We start from the raw sequence: 19,164 nt of genomic DNA, 5'->3' as shown, positions 1-19,164 counted from the left end.
AACACCATAGACTGGGTGACTGAAATAACAAGTTCTTATTGCTTATAGCTCTTGAGGCTACAATGGCCAAGTTCAAGGTGCTGCAGATCCAGGTCTTGTCTGCAAACGGGCATCCTGTTATATGGCAGGGAGAGGGAACAAGCTTGCAGGCCTTTTCCTATGAGACACTAAGCCCCATTCACCAAGACTCTAACCAACCAACATCCCCAGTTCTTCATGCTGTTACCTGGGGGGTTAGGATTTCTGTTTGTAATTTGAGAGGGACCCAGCAGCACATCCATCCTTCCACAGATCATGGTTTCATGAGTCTTGACAACTGTGTCCAACAATCCAGGCAGGGTATAGAGCTTCCCCACCTCACTTGAATGGTCTGTGCCCCTTTCCAGCCAAGCCTGTTTGGCCCTGAAGGAGGCAGAAGAATATAGAACAATGCTTTGACATGAACCTCACAGCCCTTTCCAATTCCCAGTTGATAATGTTACCTGTTGCAGAAACACTGAAATAGGTTTAGCATGCATATTTAAAAATGACATGACCTGGCTTTGGAGTTCTTGCAGTCACAATCCACACACTTTCAGGAGTCAACATAGACTTTAGTGGACATCATAACCAGAAATCAGCTGCATTTCCCTTCCTACATAAACCACACCATACATTAAAAAATGGCATAGGCTATGCCCTCCCCTAGGCTTAGGTGGTTTACTCTAACAGCTCCAGCAACTCGGTGTAGAATCCTGTTCTTGCTCATGCTTCACACCTCCCTGTGTGCAGGTGTCAGCTCACCAGACACACTCAGTTGGTGAGTTAACAGTGTCCCAGTTTAGCACGCATCCCAGTCTCTGATGGGAACACTAATTGTTCTTCCCGTACCTTTACTGCGGGAGCATACGAGAACTGTGATGCTCACTTTGTGCAGATTAGGATAATTCGTGTATCACCAAACATACTAAACTCAGAACGCAAACTGAACCTAATTAAATCTTCCCCGATGACTCAGGATGGAGTGGGGAGTCTTGCAAGCCTCTATGTGCATCAGAGTGGTTCCTGTTTCATTCATGTGCAACTTCTAACTAATAGACTATCAGGGGCAGCCTTCTCATATTGACATGCTCTTGCACGCGGTTTTAATACCAGGTAAGAAAAGCATGCCCAGAAAGAAGATGAAACCTTGGCTAAGAAACTCAGTATCACAGGTAGATGATTTCAACTCCTCAAAATAGAGGAAGAGGTAAGAGTGGAGATGTTAGAATCAGCCCTGTCTGCTTCAGAACAGAGCTTACTCACTGAGGGACTCTGTGACCTTGAGCAAACTTCTGGCTACCCAGAGCCTTAGTTGCCTCATCTGGTCATCTGTGAAATGGGGTTAAGAGGGTTACAAATCACAATCCTTTGCTGTGTGTGTTGACTGAAAATGCACAGGGAAACCCAACAAAGCATGGCATGAGTGGTTGCTGTGTAGCAGCCTTTCATAAACACCGGTCTAGGACCTGATGTGGGTCATGCATTCTCAGGCAGACAGGTGTCACCAGAAACTGTGCCATCGATATAACCCAGAGCCTCATTCATGCTAGGCAAACAAGATTTCACTGTGTAGCCCAAGCTGGTCTTGAAGTCACAGTACTCTAGCCTCAACTACTGAAGTAATAGGATTACAGATGTGCACCACCACACCCAGCTCAGAAAGATCTGTTAAGCTCCATCTCATTCAGTTAGAGGATCCCTCAGGGTCCATAGGATGATGGTGGCCCAAGGCCAGAGCTCTGGGTCCCCCAGCAGTACCCAGCCCAGCGGCTCTACTGTGTATATTCTTCATTGTGAGCACCTATGACATCTTTCCTGTGCTGGACTGCTTTTCTCAAAGTTTTGACACTACTAACTTAATCCAATACCCATCCTTCACAGAGAATGGGAAACCAAGGCTCAAAAAGCCTACTGGGGCATGCAGACATAAATCTTCCAAGGCTAGCCATTCCAGAATCACAGATGGAAACAGCCAAGAGCTGATGGTGGCCAGTCAGCTGCCCAGTCTTGACTTCTAATCTCTAGATACAAAACCACCTCCAGGAGAAAGGCAGCCATGCTATCCCAGACCACAGCTCGATTTGTCTGTGGATAGTTACAGGTGGCAGGTTTCCTTGTATTCTTGATATTTGCCTTGGAGCTCTTACCCCTCTCCCACTGAATGGTCTGTGCCCCTTTCCAGCCAAGCCTGTTTGGCCCTGAAGGAGGCAGAAGAATATAGAACAATGCTTTGACATGAACCTCACAGCCCTTTCCAATTCCCAGTTGATAAGAAGGGAACAGCTTCTCCTGCCTAGTGCCATTTGCTCCATCACAAGTCATTGGCCACATCTCACTCCAGGACCAATGAGGGAGCCCCTGGTAGCAGCAAGATCCCATTTCTTCTGTCCACAAAATACTTGCTAGTACCCCCTCTTCAACTTCCACTTAGGGGTTCCTCACTCACTGTTCCTCAATCTCTGTTTCCAGCCTCTCAACATTGCCTACAGTCACATCTACAGCTCCTACAGAAACTTCGTGGGCCCCCCTCACTTCAAGACCATCTGCAGACTGCTGGGCTACCAGGGCATTGCCGTGGTCATGGAGGAACTACTGAAAATTGTCAAGAGCTTGGTAAGGATGCTGCTATGGGTGTCCCCAGTACAGTAGCTGTGCACAGGATTGGTTTTTCTAATCTGAAAATCTCAGGTGCACCAGCTCTGCCACTTGATGTCAACCTGGGAGTCCTTGGTCCTTATTTCTTGGTAGTTTCTACACATCTTTTGGTGTATTTCTTTATATCTATTTTTATGTATAACTTTTATTTTTATTTATGTCTATGTGTGTGTGTTTGTGCTTATTTGTATTGCATCATGCATATGCAGTACCCACAAATACCAGAAGAGGGCGATTGAGCCCCTGGAACTGGAGTTCCAAGCAGTTGTGAGCCACCTGATGTGGGTGGGTGCTGGAAAACAAACCCGGGTCCTCAGCCAGAGTAGCAAGTGCTCTTCACCACTGAGCTGTCTCTCTAACCCTACATAGACCTCTTGACCTGTACCTTTACCTCCCATTTGGGGCTCAGAATTCACTCCTTGTTTCTGCTGACTGAATGAGAAATCCCAATTTTGACATTCAAAGCCAGGTCACTACTCAATCTGCTCGACTGTGCTCTTCAGGAACTTATTTAACATGATTGTCTGGGTGTGTAGCTCAGTTGGTACGGTTCTTGCCTGATATGCACAAAGTCTTTGGTTCAGTCCCTGGTACCCCCGACCCCATAAAGCTGGCTACCATGATAGTACCAACTTGTAAACCCAGTATCTAGGAGGTAGAGGTAGGAAGAACAGAGGTTCAAGATCATCCTCAGCTACATAGTGAGTTCGAGGCCAGGTTGGACTACATGAGGCCTTTTAAAAACAAAAATCAAAACAGCAACAACAACAAAAGACTTGAGCATAGCAAATTCACAACTCATATGCTGCCTTTTTTTTTTTTTTAATTCTCATAACCATGGCAGACATCTCTAATCAGCCATCAAACTTTGTGCCCTGGGGTTTCTTGCTGACCACTGCTACCAATATTACAGGGACTTCTGTACCTCTTTCTGTGTATACCCCAAATATGGTCATCTGACGCTTCATTTAATTCCCTGTAGTGGTGCTGAAGCAGAGCCAAAATATGGGAACAAGATTTCTCTGGAAATCTTGAGTTCCTGAAGAGATATAATTTAAAACCAACCTTCTAAGGAATAAGCCAAACTCTCGCTCAGTCTAGTTCTTTAGAAGCAGCCATGAGAAGCTATAGGTCATTAAGAGCTGCCATGCCAAGTCCAGAGGAGAACAGAAAAATGTGGTGATGGATTAAAGATGTCTTGCCTTGGACATGTGGAGAAATGTGCTATGAATTTTCCATGCTTAAATTAGATTATATCCACAGTTCCGTGTCTACATTTCTTTTAGCCTTCATATCATAAGCATTCCCAACCCTGAAAAAACCCATACCTGAATACCCCACATCTCTCATAACATCTTTTCTGTCTGTAAAGGACAAGGGGGGTGATACCCCCTCTATTAAATGCTTTGCTCACTAGTCTCAACAGAACCCTGATAGCCCACTGTGGCCCTGCCTTCGGCCCAGAGATATATAGAGTGTAACAGTGGGCTAGCTCACGTCAGCTCACTAATCTGTATCATCTTGCAGCTCCAAGGCACCATCCTGCAGTATGTGAAGACACTCATAGAAGTGATGCCGAAAATATGCCGTTTGCCTCGGCATGAGTATGGCTCCCCAGGTGGGTGACAGGGAAGCAATGCAAACCCAGGGTAGGGCAGGGATCTGGCTTCTACTTCAGGAGATTTCAGTCTCTAAGTTGCCAGGCAACTGACATCCCTGGCTCTGCCCGCCACTGACTGGATAGCCTCCAACCTGTCTCAACCCCATGAGCAGTGGTATCATCCTCTGTCAGGGTGGTGACTGGTCCTGTGAGGATGCCCACTGGACTGCTAGTCAGACACAGTTGCTCTGCAAGGGTATTGAAGAGAAGGTTTACATGTGTGGTCCTCAGCACCTCTAGCAGACCTTTCCATCTGCCTATTGACAGGTATCTGGTACCCCAGGCGGGGTGCCATGTGACATAGATAAACGGAGGCCAGAAATGGGTGGTTGTTCTTTTTTTTTTTTTTAACCACTCAATATGGTATGGCAAAAGACAGCAGCTATAAATGTGATGCCTTCTGTTTTCTGTTTCCAAAAGCTTAAGACATAATATCCCATGTGAGTATGAGTGAGATCAGGAAAAGGATGAGGCTAGAGGCTCTGGTGTCCATGCCTAGCTGCACACTTCCTGGTTGTGTGACTATGGAGGTGTCACTTGCCCAGTCTGAACCTCATGTGAAAAAGGATGATAGTACCTGGTTGACATTATGAGTAATAAAAGGATATTATAGATCTGCATAACTCAGTAGATAATGCCTATAAATAATAATCTTGCTGTTAGGAATTGAAGTCCCTTTTGGAGGGACAGATAGGCCACAGCTGTTCTATTTGGGATTATAGATGTGTTTTATTTTGCTCCAGATATTTTGTGCCAGCCTCCTGAGCTTTGTCTAATATTGACCTTTGCATGAAATCCCACCCTTAAGCTGGTATTCAGAGGGTTGCTCAGTCTAGGGCTGTGGCCCAGTTGGCACAGCCCACAAACATGGTTAAATAGTGTCCATGTCCCACTAACCTTCCCCTTGTGGCTATCAGGGATCCTGGAGTTCTTCCACCATCAACTGAAGGACATCATTGAGTATGCAGAACTGAAGACAGATGTGTTCCAGAGCCTAAGAGAGGTGGGCAATGCCATCCTGTTCTGTCTCCTCATAGAGCAAGCTCTGGTAAGTCCTGAACCCACAGAAGCCATGGTGTCCCCAAGCTGGAGGGAGCTCACACATACCCAGATGCCAAGGCTTCAGGCCTGACATGAATACTTTAATTCCTGAAAGTCAGAAGGCCAGAGGCTGCAGAAGCTCTGGCGATATCAGACATGGCTCCCAGCCACACCCCTCATCCCTCACAGGTGGAGCCCAGTCCTCAGCGAAGGGGGCCAAGTCTTAGAAACACACCACCAGCCAGCACTGTGCTGGGGGAAGAATTGACAGGAGCCACCTGCTGCCTGCCTCCCGTGTATGCTTGTGACCAAATGCAGCAGTTTTGCATCTTGGTGAATGCGAGGCAAAAGAATCACAGCCAAGGTGTGAAAGAGTGGCAAGAGCTTGCTATCTGCAGCAGGCATAGAGAGCATTCAGTTCTCTGTGAACAAAGCAAGCATGGGGACTTTATCCAGGGAACCTATGCATAGTCATACAGGTAGCCACACACTTAGGAGCATGCCCAGTTAAGGCCTGTTCCTGAACATGCTATGCTTAAAAATCATAATTTTGAAAGGTGTGTAAAAGGATTTTTGTTTTTAATGTGTCTGAGTGTTTTGCCTGCATGCATATAGGTGTGTCATATTTATGCAGTACCTTCAGAGGCCAGAAGAGAGCATCAGATTCCCCTGAAACTGGAGCTATAAGATGATTTATCAACATTCTTGTATTCAGTACTGAGAACTGAACCCAGGTCCTCTGCAAGAGCAGCCGTTGCTCATAAGAGCTGAGCCATCTATCTAGTCCCTGTAAAGGTTGTTTTAAAAATCCGTGTGATGGACAGAAATGCCTCTAGGCATGCTCAGTTGCCCCTGAAAGTTTGCTGAAAGTAAAAGAAAGTACTATGAGGGTGCAGGCCCCCAAAAGTGTCTGCCTGGCTTCGTGCTGTCATATGGTCATGGAAATGATATTTGTAATGTCAGTAGTGCTGTGGGGGCAAGCATGGGGTCCAGGGAGAGAAAACACAGAAGCCAGTGTGGTACATGTATAAACTGACAGCATGATTGCTCCATGGTATGGTTAAGGGAAAGATTTTTATTGTAGATGGGAGAGAGAGAGAGAGAGAGAGAGAGAGAGAGGAGAGAGAGAGAGAGAGAGAGAGAGAGAGAGCAGCCAGAGGCATCTGGAAGACTCCAGGGCAGACAGAGAAAGTAGTAGCCTGAACATCCTGAACCTGGCTATGAGAGAAGCAGGAACAGAGCAGGGAGGGGCTACATGAGGAGGAGCATGAGAGAGCACAGATGAGGAGGAGGGAGACTGAGAGGGAGACAAAGGGAGCATAGTGGAAACAGCAGGGTTATAAGGGGAATGAGTAGCTGGGGAAGTTTAGGATAGGGGAGGAAGTGAAAAGGGCTAGGATGGACTCTGAAATGTGCTGTGACACTGAGAGAGCCAGGAGGCCAGCATGCGCTTTGGTATGCTAGTAGACACCACAGATAGCCATTTGTCCCTTCTGCCTTTTGAAATTTGGGGAAATGGAGTTTCCTTTGGAGCTGACCGGATGGGGACCAAGGCAGGGCTTCCCTGCAGAGTGTCCTGGAGGTTGAGTGGGAGCTTCCTTACAGAAGCTGTTGTAGGCTGAGGGCAGCCCTGCATCTTCAGCTCTTATGATAGGAGACAAAGGAATTATCCTGCCATCTAGCTTAAAGGCTGAAGAGAGATGGTGTGTGTGAAGTACAGGCAGCAGGAGTGAAACAGTAGTAGCATCCTAAGAAGTGACACAAGGATGCTGCCTGTATAGAGCATCTCAGGAAGCCTAGGACCAGCCTTTTGCTGGCTACTGGGTCATCTGCATTCCTGGCCCTATTGGCCCAGATGTGACATGCCTGGAGGCTGAGCTCTCCACATTCTTTCCCACACATTCCCCATATGTGGTAGACCAGTTTTCAAGGTGCCTGTGACCAGAGCAGTGGAAGGAAATAGGGAAGGGTACAGCCATGGGAATGGAGGGATGTGGGGATGTGTAACTCTTGAGGTGCAATGGAACACACTCTGCGCATCTTCATCTACACACAAAGTATAGGTTACTAAGAGCTGACTCACTGCTTACCGTAACTCTAGGGGGTAGAGAGCAGCCCCAAATAGGAGACAGGCATCTTTGTCTTTATTCTGGAGAGGGAGATGAGCAAAGATCTCACAAAAGCGTGACTGAATACACTGCATACGGGGACACTCCATATGCACTGAGAGCACACGAACAGAGTACCAGCAGGGATGGTGAGGAACTGGGGAGGATGTGCTGTTTTAGAAGGTAGAACCTGTGTCCAGAAGGAGCAGAAAGCATCCAGGATGAACAGGCATAAAGGGGCCAAGGCAGAAGACAGGGTGAGAGACAGCCAAGTGGCAGGTGGCCTCTGGACACAAGACACTGGCAGAGCTGCTGGGGGACGGGGACCTTATGGACACTCTACGGAGAACTTGAGTTTTTCAAAGGTTCTGTTGGCCACAAGAAGAAAGCAGCAACTGGACAGAGAGTAAAGGACAAGGACATGGCTGTTTGTAGTCTGGGTCCATGGAAGAGAGAGGTGTGGGTGTAGGGAGAGACACAGCAAAGGTGGATATGAAAAGTAGGAAGTAACTGTGAGGGCTATGGACTAAGAGCTGAGGGGATCATCCCCTGAGCCTGGGTATGCCACCGTGTCTGTCCTTGTCCTAATTTGGGGCACCTGGACCAGCTGCTCTCAGACCCTTACTGTCCCCAGAAGCTCTGAAATGGCCCTGTGGTGCCTCTTCTGTGGGGGAGTAATTGTATTCTCTTTTAAATGGACCCTGGAGACAGCTAAGGGTTCCTCTTCTGCTAACAGGTTCTTTACACAGTTCAGTGGGCCTGGGTTGCTATAGCAACATAGCCTTCAGAAGTCACAGGGAAAAGTAGTAAAAAAAAAAAATTGTTCAGGGCCTCAAGAGCATAAGGAGAAGGTAGAAGATGGGAGTGGTGGGGGAGGACATGTAAGCCCGCCCTTCAGGAGAAGCAATGAGTGAGTGAGAGCCTCCATTCAGACCAGGAGGTCATGATGTCGTCTAGGCTAACCTTGGAGGAAATATCCCTCCCAGCTCTATCACTAAGGACGAAAGGACACTCAGGATCTAAATTCACCTAGCTGACTCTCCTAGCATGCACGCAATAGTGTGGAGACCATGTCAGCAGCCAAGACAGACAAAAACACAGGTGTGTGTGTGTGTGTGTGTGTGTGTGTGTGTGTGTGTGTGTGTGTGTGTGTGTGTGTGCTGACCCTGGCTGGCCCTGGACAAAGTGGGGTGACACAGTCAGGAATCATGCTCACTGAGGCTGCAGCCTCTGCTTTCTATGTTGACAAATGGGGAGATCTATCCTGTCCTGTGCTTGTTGGGATGAAAATAGGGCATGAGAGTCCTAGAGCTTTTTTTAGCTTAGAAAGTGGAAATTAAATAGGTAAGTGGTATGTCAGTTATTCCCATTAAGAAAGCAAAGGAAGCGGGAAAGGAGGGGAGGATATGGGCAAAGGAGGGGAGGGGAGGGGAGGGAGGAGAAAGGGAAGGAATTAGGGTGGGAGGGAAGGGAAACGGAGGGAGAGGGAGGCAGAGGGAGGGAAGGGGAAAGCCACAGCCTTCCATAGAAGAGCTGTGTAAACAGTAGTTTTTCATCTTTAGGGCAAGGCATGGCCAGAGAGGTTACATATGTAAAATAAACAGCCTACAAAATAATGCATTGAAGAATAAAATAGGAACTCATAAGGCTGCGTGATCAGCAGCCATTGTCTCTAGATTTCAGGAAAGGGACTTGGATTAGAAGTCAATGGAGACACTTAGACTTAATTTCCTATCTGGAACTCATACTGGCGTGTTAGCATTGATCTCTAAAGACTAGTTAAAAATAGCAGGAGTGGATAGCTGCAAGGAGGAAGAAGTCCTTTCGTGTGTCTTTGCTGCACCTTCTGCTTTCTCCTAATAGATTTCAGCTTTCAGTTGTCATGACTTTTACACTGATAAGTAGGCTGCATGGTATGTTCTCTTCTTCTGTGACCTGGCTTTCTGAAGTGACAGAGGTAACTCAGCTTTAATGTCAAGGTATACAGAATGCACATTTGAAAGGATAAGTGCATTTTCTTCATTATTATATGCTTGTGGGTCTCCACATTGGGGGTGTGATAGGAGTACAAAGATGATGTGCCTGGCTCTTCTCTTTTTTGGGGGGGGCTGTCTGTTTTCTTTAAGGAACATGTGCAGTCAGGTGTGTAAATCTTAAGTGAATAGCTTGACCAAGCACAAGCCTCTGTAACCCCCACCAAGTCTAGAAACAGAACAGTCACTGTGCCATTGTAGACAGTTCTTCATGCCTCCTCTCGTAGCTTCAAAGCAGCCATGATTCTGAGGGCTGCCCCAGAGCTTAGTTTTATTTTAGAAGCTAAGTGGAATTGTGCATTGTGTTTTGCCCTTCTGTCTGATGTCCATCATCTGTTGCTGCCTGTGCTGCAGTTTTTCTTTTAGATGGTGCTCACTGTGTTTGTGAATTGAATTGTGTTTTAGAGTATTGGGTGCTAATGGCTTATCTTAACAGTCTCATTGTGTCATGCACCTAGCAGGTGAGTGAAGATCTATCTGTGAAGGACATTTCCAAAAAGACTTGACTAGAGAGATGGCAGGAAATGACTTATTCTGAATGTAAATGACATAATCCCATAGGCTGCTAATGGGTTGGGAAGAGGGGAGGGAATGGGGTTGGAGAAATGGCTCAGGAGTTAGGGACACTTGCTGTTCTTGCAGAGGACGCAGGTTCAATTCCCATCACCCACATGAACCATCTGTAACTCTAGTCTCAAGGTATCTAGCACCCCCTTTTGGCGTATACAGGCACCACATGCAAGTGGAGTGCGCGCGCGCGCGCGCACACACACACACACACACACACACACACACACACACAGGCAAATACTCACATACTAAAAAAAAAATCTTTAAGAATAAAGGAAGAGGCCAGCAGGTGGTAGCACACACCTTTAATCCCACCACTCTGGAGCCAGAGGCAGGCAGATCTCTGAGTTCAAGGCCTGGTCTATGGAGTGAGTTCCAGGACAGCCAGGGTTACACAGAGAAACCCAGTCTTGAAAAACAAACAAAAGAATAAAGGAAGAAGGCCACAAATGCAGGTATGTTCTCTCTGCTCTCTGGCTGTTGTTACACAGGCTTCTCTGCCTTGCCACACGATGAACTGAGACCTAAAACTGTACCAAAAGAAACCTTTTCTTCCTTCACTTAATAGGGTATTTTGTCACTAACAAAGTGAGCCTTGGTGCCTTTGGCATTTGGTTACTCTTATGGATTAGATGTGGTAAATATTGAATGTGTCTTTTGCTATAAACATACTATCATTAGGTAAACAGTTGAATTTGATCACAGTCATCCTAGGTGTGTCTCAGCATCTCATTATGGTTTTGGTTCATCTAAGGGCATCAGTTGCTGTGTGTGGTTGAACTCCCTCTTAGATAAAGTGATGTTAAGAGTTTCTGCTTACTTCTTAGTTGGGTTTCTTCACTGGCCTGTAGGTGTTTTTTACATATTATCTATCTATGCATAGTAGATACATTATAGTTGGCTTTAGTTGAAGAGTTGTTGCTGAGGGTGGATCTATTCATCAGTTTCCCCTGTTGTGGTTGGTTTAGCCTTTCAAGCTGAAACAAACCACTGAGTCTTTTATCTGGAATTCACACCATGTTTAGTAGAAGGTAAAAATTCAATTCTGTTTGTTTCCAAATCGAAATAATGTCTTCCTTCTAGGTGCTGGATAAATGCTATGTTGATGTTTGAGACAGTCTCAGGTCTCAAAGCACGAGGTCCTCCTGCCTCAGCCTCCTGTGTGCTGAGATCACAGGTGTACATCACCACACCCAACTTGATTGTTTATCAAGTATCTATTGATACCTGTCCAGTAGGCTGTTAACAGCTACTGAATCTAATCTGTTTCTTTTTTATTGCCTAGCCTTGGTGATTTCCACGTTCTGATTCACACTGTGTGTGTGTTTAGCGTCAGCTAGTTGTGTGTTATTCCCACACACACCCATTTGTGTGAAACACAGAAGACCCCTCCCCAGCACACACACACACACACAGGCTCTGAGACAGCCACCCCACATACCTTTGTAGCTGTGGCTTATCTATCTTTGCAGTGCAGTGGGCCACAGTCACAACAGACACAACAGCACAGCCTGTTGCTGAGGGCATCGTTCCAACCCACTGAATCAGACACCGGTCAGTTCTCGGCCTCAGCCCTGCTGACCAGATAATCCTTAGTTGGAGGCCTGTACTATGCCCTATAAGATGCTGAACAGCATTTCTGGACTCTGTCCACTAGATGGCAGTAACATCCTCTTTAGATAAAATGATGGCTCCAGAGAGTGCCCGACCCTAATGAGAGTCCCTCATCTAGGGCAACTTCACATTTTGCAGATGGCAAAACTACACATTGCCGGACAATTTTATAACCTGGTTAATTTTTATTCTAACTCAGCCATGTTAGAGAGTTTTTATTTCCTCACATCTTCGTGAACTGTTAACGATGTCTCTCTGTAATCAGACCTTTTGAACAGTGTCTTTTGATAAAACATTATGGCTCTGAGGGTGCTGATTTCGCCAGGGTTGTTGCTAGCACAAGAGATGGGCTGAGAGCCAGCTGTGTTTCAGAGTGCAGAAGCCACCTACTGAGGGACAGAGACATGCCCACTGTCGAGCTAGTTAAGGTTGTGAGGTACAGCAGCTGGGTGGCTGACAGCTTTACATTCTGCAGCTGAGTGATCCAGCCCGCATCTGACCTTCTACCTCTGGCCTCTTCTCTTTCTTTTCCCTGAGTGGACAATTGGAGTAAATTCTGTTGGAAATCCCAGATAAGCAGAAACCAAACAAAAATCACACGCTTGCTGTGTTAAGATAGCCACTGCTTACTTCCTGAAGGATTTTTTTTTTTTTTGGCCAGATTTTTGTATGCCAGCCTTCCTCCTATAAAATTGGTTGTTCTGTTAGTTTTAAAAGTCTGGTGAGCCAAGCTTAGAAGAGTGTGGTGGGAATGGCAATTCGAGAAGAGGGGCTTCACCTACTTTACAGTCTCAGTCCTGTGAATTTATTGCACTACACACTTATGTCTTCCTTAAAAGGAAACATTTGCACACTTAAATGTGTATTATCTAGAGGGCTGGAGAGTCAGATGAGCGGAAGTTAGACAGGTGTCAACTCGAGCTGGTTCCAAATGAAGACTTCGCCCTGCAGGTTGTCAAAAGGAAAGTGCTGGTGTTATTAGCATTTCAGAGGCCGCAGTGTCTTGGCTACAGGTATTTCCCAATCTGATCCAGGAAAATAATTCTATTATTCCCTTGACAACCAAAGGGTGGGGGTGGGGGCCATCAATGTCGTTATTCAGAAGAGGGTAAGAAATCGGCACCCATGCTGCAGCCACCCCAGAGAGGAGAATTAAATGCAGATGTATTTAGCTTGCACTGCAGTGAGCTTCTGCGACCCAGAAGCCTGTCCAGCAGAGACAAATGTAGCATTCCTGGGTGGGCTTTTCTCTGCTAATGGAGGCTCAAATGAGGACTGAAAAGCAGGGCTCATACTTTCCATGCAGAGGGTCGTGGTGGGTGTGGGAAGCCTGATTTCTGGCCTGCTCCACGGGCCCTTCAGGAAGCACTCACACTAACAACATATGTGTCCATATAAGGGAATGTTTAGAGCTTGTGCTTGCTGGCTAGCCCTGGCCCCAAGCCCCCTTCATACCAAAAAACCAGAGTCCAGATGGGGGTAGGGGGAGGCCCTCACCCTCCTTTGCTAAGTCAGTTCTTGCAGCCTATTTGACAAAAACAGATACCTAATACATGAGTGGAATTTGTCTTTTTATTGCCTTAAGACTTAAAGCCAAACATTCCTTAAGAAAACACTCTTTTGAGATTGGTCAGCTGAAAATGGCCATTTTTCACCCAGGAGCAAAGCTTACTAGAGTCAAATGCCATTTTCCACATGAATCTGTCATCCTTAGGATCAGGGGGTCTTTTTTAACATAAGCACAGTGAATCTTTATAATACCCTTTAGCCCAGAGAAGCCAAGCCCCCCCCCCCCGCAAAAGGTTTAGCATGTTGCAAACATCCTAGAGTGTGGCTCTCAATTTTAAATGAAGTGTAATAGGGAAAGAAAAGGTTAAAGCAGAAAGCAGTGCAAAATTATCAGTCAGACCCTTTGAAGGCTTTTGATATGGGTTCCTTACAGTAAGTCCTTTTTGCATCCTGATTCCAAAAGCCTGGTCACTTTCACGTGGTTCTGCCGACAGTGAATGGTACAGTAGGTCTGGGTCCTGTTAGCTCTCTAGTCACTGCTTCCCTCACCATACTGCATTCATGGGTGTCACAGGGGTAATAAACATTAGCGTGACTCTTGATCTGCACAGATGGAACTGAATAGCAGCTCCACTCATTGGCTCCACCCCGAGCAACTTCTGCAGAAGAAGAATGCTCACACTGCAGTCCCCAAGTGAAGCAACAGGGAACCTGCTGCTTCAGAGACAGAGGTCTTACTATACAAGCAGGGCTGGCTTCGAACTCCTCTCATGCCTTTCCAACTCTAATACACAGGTGCTGGCCACTGGTCTGGGTAAGCATTTCTTCTTGTAGAGTGGTTTCTCACTTTAGAAAACTCATCCTGGGGCTGGAGAAATGGGCCCCTGGGTAAGGTACTTGTAGGACAAGTGTGAAGACCTGTGTTCAGATCCCCAGAACCTGAATGCACTTAGTGGGCATCTATGAGCCCCAGAACCTGGATGCAGTAGTGCACATCCATTAATCCCGGGGCTTCTATGGCAAGATGGGAAGCAGAGGCACGGAGATCCCTGGAAGCTCACAAAGCAGCCAAACTGATGTGTGCAGCAGCCAACAAAAGCCAGTGTCTAGAGAGTGAGGACCAACATCTGAGGTTGCCCTCTGACCTCCGCCCATGTACATCACACACATGTGCACAACACCATTGTCCTCTGACCTCCACACATGCATTGTCACCCACACAAATACACATGCACATACACAAAAGACTTTTTTGTTCGTCCTGGCTTGTTAAAAAGCTGTAAAAGTACTTTATGAACAAATGAGCCTGTGTGTGGTTACACATTCTGTGTTGTTGAGAAGTGTTTATGTTGAGCTGCTCTCAATACCCAATCCTGAAGACAGTTATGCAGCAGGATGACCTAGGAGCCTCATGCTTCGACAGCTAAGGCTAAAATGACTCAGTGTCTTCAGTGTTCCTTCAAACGATTCAGAACAGTCAGGGCCACTGTGACAAAACATCCACTGGGACTTTCCATGGGAGGTTCAAGGCTGTCATCATGCAAAGCTGGAAGAGGGGAAAGAAAACCGACCGGGAACCAAAAGCGTTAGAAAACAGAGGTCACAGGTCACAGCACACCAGGAAGAAGCAAAGTTATGAAAGTGAGTTTCTTCCAGCTACCCACGTGCATGCAGGATTTGCTTTGGTAACACATGCTCCAAAGCTGCTGTTTCTCTCTGTGATGGTGCTGAACTCAGCCCTAACTCTGATTCACCACCAGGAAGTGTCAGTTCAAGGTCAAGAAAATTCAAATTCTAATGCACCTGGGAAGCTGTTCAATCCAGAATAGAAAGAAGCCATGTGGAACCTGCAGGTAGACAGGAGAGCGCGTCCCCGTTGGCACCTTTCTCCCCCTGGTCACAGGTAGAGGACTTGCCTTCCGTTTTAGGGGGAAACAAACAAAGATAATGCTTTCTCATTGTGCCCAATGTGGGAGATTTATGTCAAACCTAATTTCTCTGAAGGCCACTCTTTTCTGTGGTAGACCTGAGTCAGGAACATGCTAAAAGAGCCAGTTGTGGCAGCACACACCAGTAATCCTAGCATTTGGAAAGTAGTTGCAGAAGAATTCAAAGTTCAAGGTCATCTTTGTTTATGTATTGAGTTCAAGGCCAGCCTTAACTACATGAGACTCAATAAACCAAGGAAAAGTGAGGAGGTGGTTGACTAGTAGGTAAAATGTTAGGGCACAAAATGGCCCAGCCAGTTCCTCCATGGGCCAGCAAAAGGATCGCATACAATCCTAATCCACTGTATTGCTCTAGTTAAAATGGCCAGGGAGGTCCTCACTGTGCTGCAATTCATACTCTTACCTCTGACCCATGAAAAACTCAGTCACACTGTCCCACCAGCTCCCCTCATTGCCATCCTCCCTCTGCTACAGTCCAACCATGTAGCTGAGTCTGCAGGTGAAGCTGCGGCTAGGTAAACTGAGGTACACTGCAGGTCCGATTCAGAGCAGGGCCAGATGTGACTGTCCTTGACATCCACCAACTTGTCATCATGTCACCATCACCACAACCCACCAGCATCGCTTCCAGGAACTTAGTAGCACAGTGTCTAAATGCTGTTAGTGACTCACTCCTGGTTTGAAATGCCCTGTCTTTCAGTGACCTCCCCCCCCCCCCCCGACATATACAGATTGCTGTGGGCTGCTCACAGAGGACTTACAGAATTCCCCACCCATTGTGTCCTCCACTGACCTTAGAAGGACCAGGTGTCAGGTCTGGTTTACCCTCTGCTCCTTCTCCAGCACCTACTACTGTGTGAATGAAGGACTTAGGTCATCTCTGCTCAGCCTCCATCCTAGCGGTCATTGTGTGGTACCTTGTTTTATCTGTAGATGGTATTGCCCTTCCATACTCTGCATTCTTCTCACTGACCTCTCACATCAGACAAAATTCCACTCCCAGGCATGGTGGGCCCTCCGAGAAGATTCTCTGTCAGTAAGGGCTTGTGGGGGTCATTGCTTGGCTTCTGCACCAGAAGCACAGACTATGGCTAGACAGTTCATTCTGCGGCTCGGTGGGCATCCTAGACAATGCAGTGTGTGCCCCACTAGCTTGGGAAGCTCCCAGTAGGTCAGAGTTGAATGTGGAGCTTTAGAGAGGTGGATAAGATTGGCTAGAGAACTTTGTGGACATCAGGAAGGAGGATCTGAGAGGTAGAAACTGACCACGTGAGGGGTGCAGTACTTTGGGATCTCATCAGCAGATCCATAAAAGTGAGTTGTTTGCAACAATGCTATTAACACAAATTCAGGATACAGGTTACTTCCAGGAAGAGCAATGTCAATAGTTTCCTGCTTATTGAACTAGAAGTTGGTTTAAGACCTGTCATTCCAGCCGGGCGGTGGTGGTGCACACCTTTTAGTCCCGGCACTGTGAGTTCAAGGCCAGCCTGGTCTGTAGAGTGAGTTCCAGGACAGGCTCCAAAGCTACACAGAGAAACCCTGTCTCAAAAAAAAACAAAAACAAAAAGAACCAAACCTGTCATACTCTGAGGGGAGGTAGGGGGTAGGTACATGCACACATGTACTCAAGTGTACATGCCTGGGGAAGCCAGAGCACAAACTTAGATATTGTTCTTCAGGAACTACCCACACTTTTATTGTTGTTAAATAGAGTTTCTCTCCCTGGCTTAAAACTCACCAGCTAAACTAGGCTGGCTGGCCAGCAAGCCCAGGGGCCTCCTGACTCCGCCTTCTCAGCACTGGGCTCTCAGGCACACTGCCATTCCTGGCTTCTTCGAGTGAGTTCTGTGGATCAGTCAGGTCCTCGTGCTTTTATAGCAAGCCCTTGACCCACTGAGACACTGCCCCATTCTTCCTTCAACTGTATAAGAAAATCATGGTTCTCTGTACGTTTAAAGGAAGTTGCTAAAGCCCAGCAAATCAGTAAGCTGTATGCTCCTCCCAGGTACGGGTGAGGCTAAAATGTTTCTTGGGTGGTTAGATATGAAGTGAGTTTTCTGTCTTTGGTAATTTTGTGTATTTTCTTTTCATGTGTGTTCATGGGGACCGGTCTATCTGACTTCTGAAGCCTGTAGTTTATAAACTCCTTATAGTAAAGGGGTCAGCTGTTGTCTTTTGCTGGCAGGACCCAGCATTTAGGTGACAGAGAGTATCATACAGTGAAGGGACCCAAGATCCTACAAGAGATGAAGTTCTCTAGATAATCTGTTAGCTCTTGGATCCTATGTGGTGATGTTTTGTTTATGATCTAACAATTAAAGTTAGCCACATTAGTTAGCCATAGAAGCCAGGCAGTGGTGGTACACATTTTTAATCCCAAGACTAAGGATGTGGAGACAGAAAGGGATATGGCTGAGCAGAGGGAGGAAACAGGATCTTGCCCCCTTCCATCTCAGGCTTCGTAGAGATGGATGCAGTCTAAGCAGTCAGTCTGAGGATGCATTCATTCTGAGGATTCCTAGAGGCAGGATCTCCCATTTGGTCTGAGGTGGAAACCTATTAGAACACATGCTACAGATCTACAATGAGTTAATCACCTCCACATATTCTTAGCAGAGGACTGGTGATTAAGTGTCAACATGGGCTCTGTTGGAGGCACACAGTGCCATTGTCTGAGCTATGGTTGTGTAGACTGCCTGCCACACAACTATGGGTAGTGAAGGGAGGTGGCCTGGGTCACTGCTTAACACCTCTGTAGCCCTAGCTAGGAAGCCAGTGTCACCAAGTGTCTCAGCGTCCTCCCCCCACAGCATGGTGACAGTAAGACCTACTGCATGGAGGTATTGAGAGAAGATAGTGGAAGCCCCTGGACATAGCCAGCATGCAGTAAATGTTCAGTTAGTGCCCATTGCCTCAACTTCCCTGAAGAACAAGGCGATTGATTGCACTGTTAGAGACTCCTTGTCCTAGGCAAATATCCCCGGAGACCACTTATTCCCCACCTGCATCTTGTTCTGTTTAAATTGCTCTTAATTACATGTGATGATGAATTAAGCAAAACAAATTTGTTTATGATGAAGAGAACTTCTCCCCACCTATCCCGTCCCCATCATGGCCTGTCTGAATCACAGTCATTTCCACCTCTTCTGTTCTTTCCATAATGCTTAATAGAAGATGGCCTGTCCTTACAGCAACTTCTAGCTCACTGCTGTCGCTCCTTGCCTCCTCTCCCATTCTTCCTTGTAATCATAGTGACTGTACAAGCCTCCAATAGCTTCCTTCAGAAGTATGACTGGATAACGGCTATTCCAAGAAGACCCTAAGACTGAGGAAGGTGACACTCCCAAGTGTCACTACCTCTTGCTGCTGGCAGCTGCACGCTTGTGTTATATTGTTTTGCATCAGTGATTTGCCCCTAAGTGTAGCCTAAAACAATCAAATACTGCCTGCACTGCACCTATGCAAACATCACTCCTGACAAAGCCTAGGATCCAGGATCAGGAGCAGGATGCCAGGAGCTATAGATATAAAATTAAACAGTAATTGCTTCAGAGGGGATATTCCCCTTAGGTTAGTTTTCAGAGGAATATATGGTTAATGTAGAAAATGTAGAGATCATACATATAGTTTTTTTTAAGTAGGCTATAGAATGTAAAAATACCTGAAAATTCCACTATATGAAGCATTTGTTAAAAATATTTTATAGTTCAGATAGAAGAGAACTTATTTCCATCATTAATAAAGAGAAATTTCCAGGCCTACATAGGAAGACCCAAACTCAGAGATTCTAATATGTCTCAAATCTCTCACATGCCTGCACATCTAACTTAAAAAAAAAAATCTTTAAAACAAGGTCTCCTGTAGTCCAGATTGGCCTCAAACTAGCCATGTAGCCAAGGATGACCTCCACCTCCCAAGCACTCTATTACCTAAGCTATAGCCCCAGGCCCTGAACCTTCAGCTTTTATTCTGATCACTTTCTATATACACAGCACTGTGCT

General features: G+C 46.4%; 1 protein-coding gene across 5 annotated transcripts in view; it reads left to right on the top strand.

Moving 5' to 3' along the window:
• The window catches only part of Cyfip2 (cytoplasmic FMR1 interacting protein 2), a 96,746-nt gene that overhangs the window by 63,570 nt on the left and 14,012 nt on the right, over positions 1-19,164 (top strand). For all 5 annotated transcript variants that reach the window (XM_035447821.1, XM_035447820.1, XM_035447822.1 and 2 more), the window contains 3 exons: positions 2,491-2,634; positions 4,204-4,294; positions 5,254-5,384. In XM_035447821.1, the coding sequence (XP_035303712.1) occupies positions 2,491-2,634; positions 4,204-4,294; positions 5,254-5,384 (366 nt within the window). The remainder of the gene's footprint in view (positions 1-2,490; positions 2,635-4,203; positions 4,295-5,253; positions 5,385-19,164) is intronic.

The sequence above is a fragment of the Cricetulus griseus genome, chromosome 7 (genome assembly GCF_003668045.3).
Source record: "Cricetulus griseus strain 17A/GY chromosome 7, alternate assembly CriGri-PICRH-1.0, whole genome shotgun sequence".
Classification (NCBI taxonomy): Eukaryota; Metazoa; Chordata; class Mammalia; order Rodentia; family Cricetidae; genus Cricetulus; species Cricetulus griseus.
Note: the sequence above shows the minus strand (reverse complement) of the source record. Positions and strands in the feature narration are given on the sequence as shown.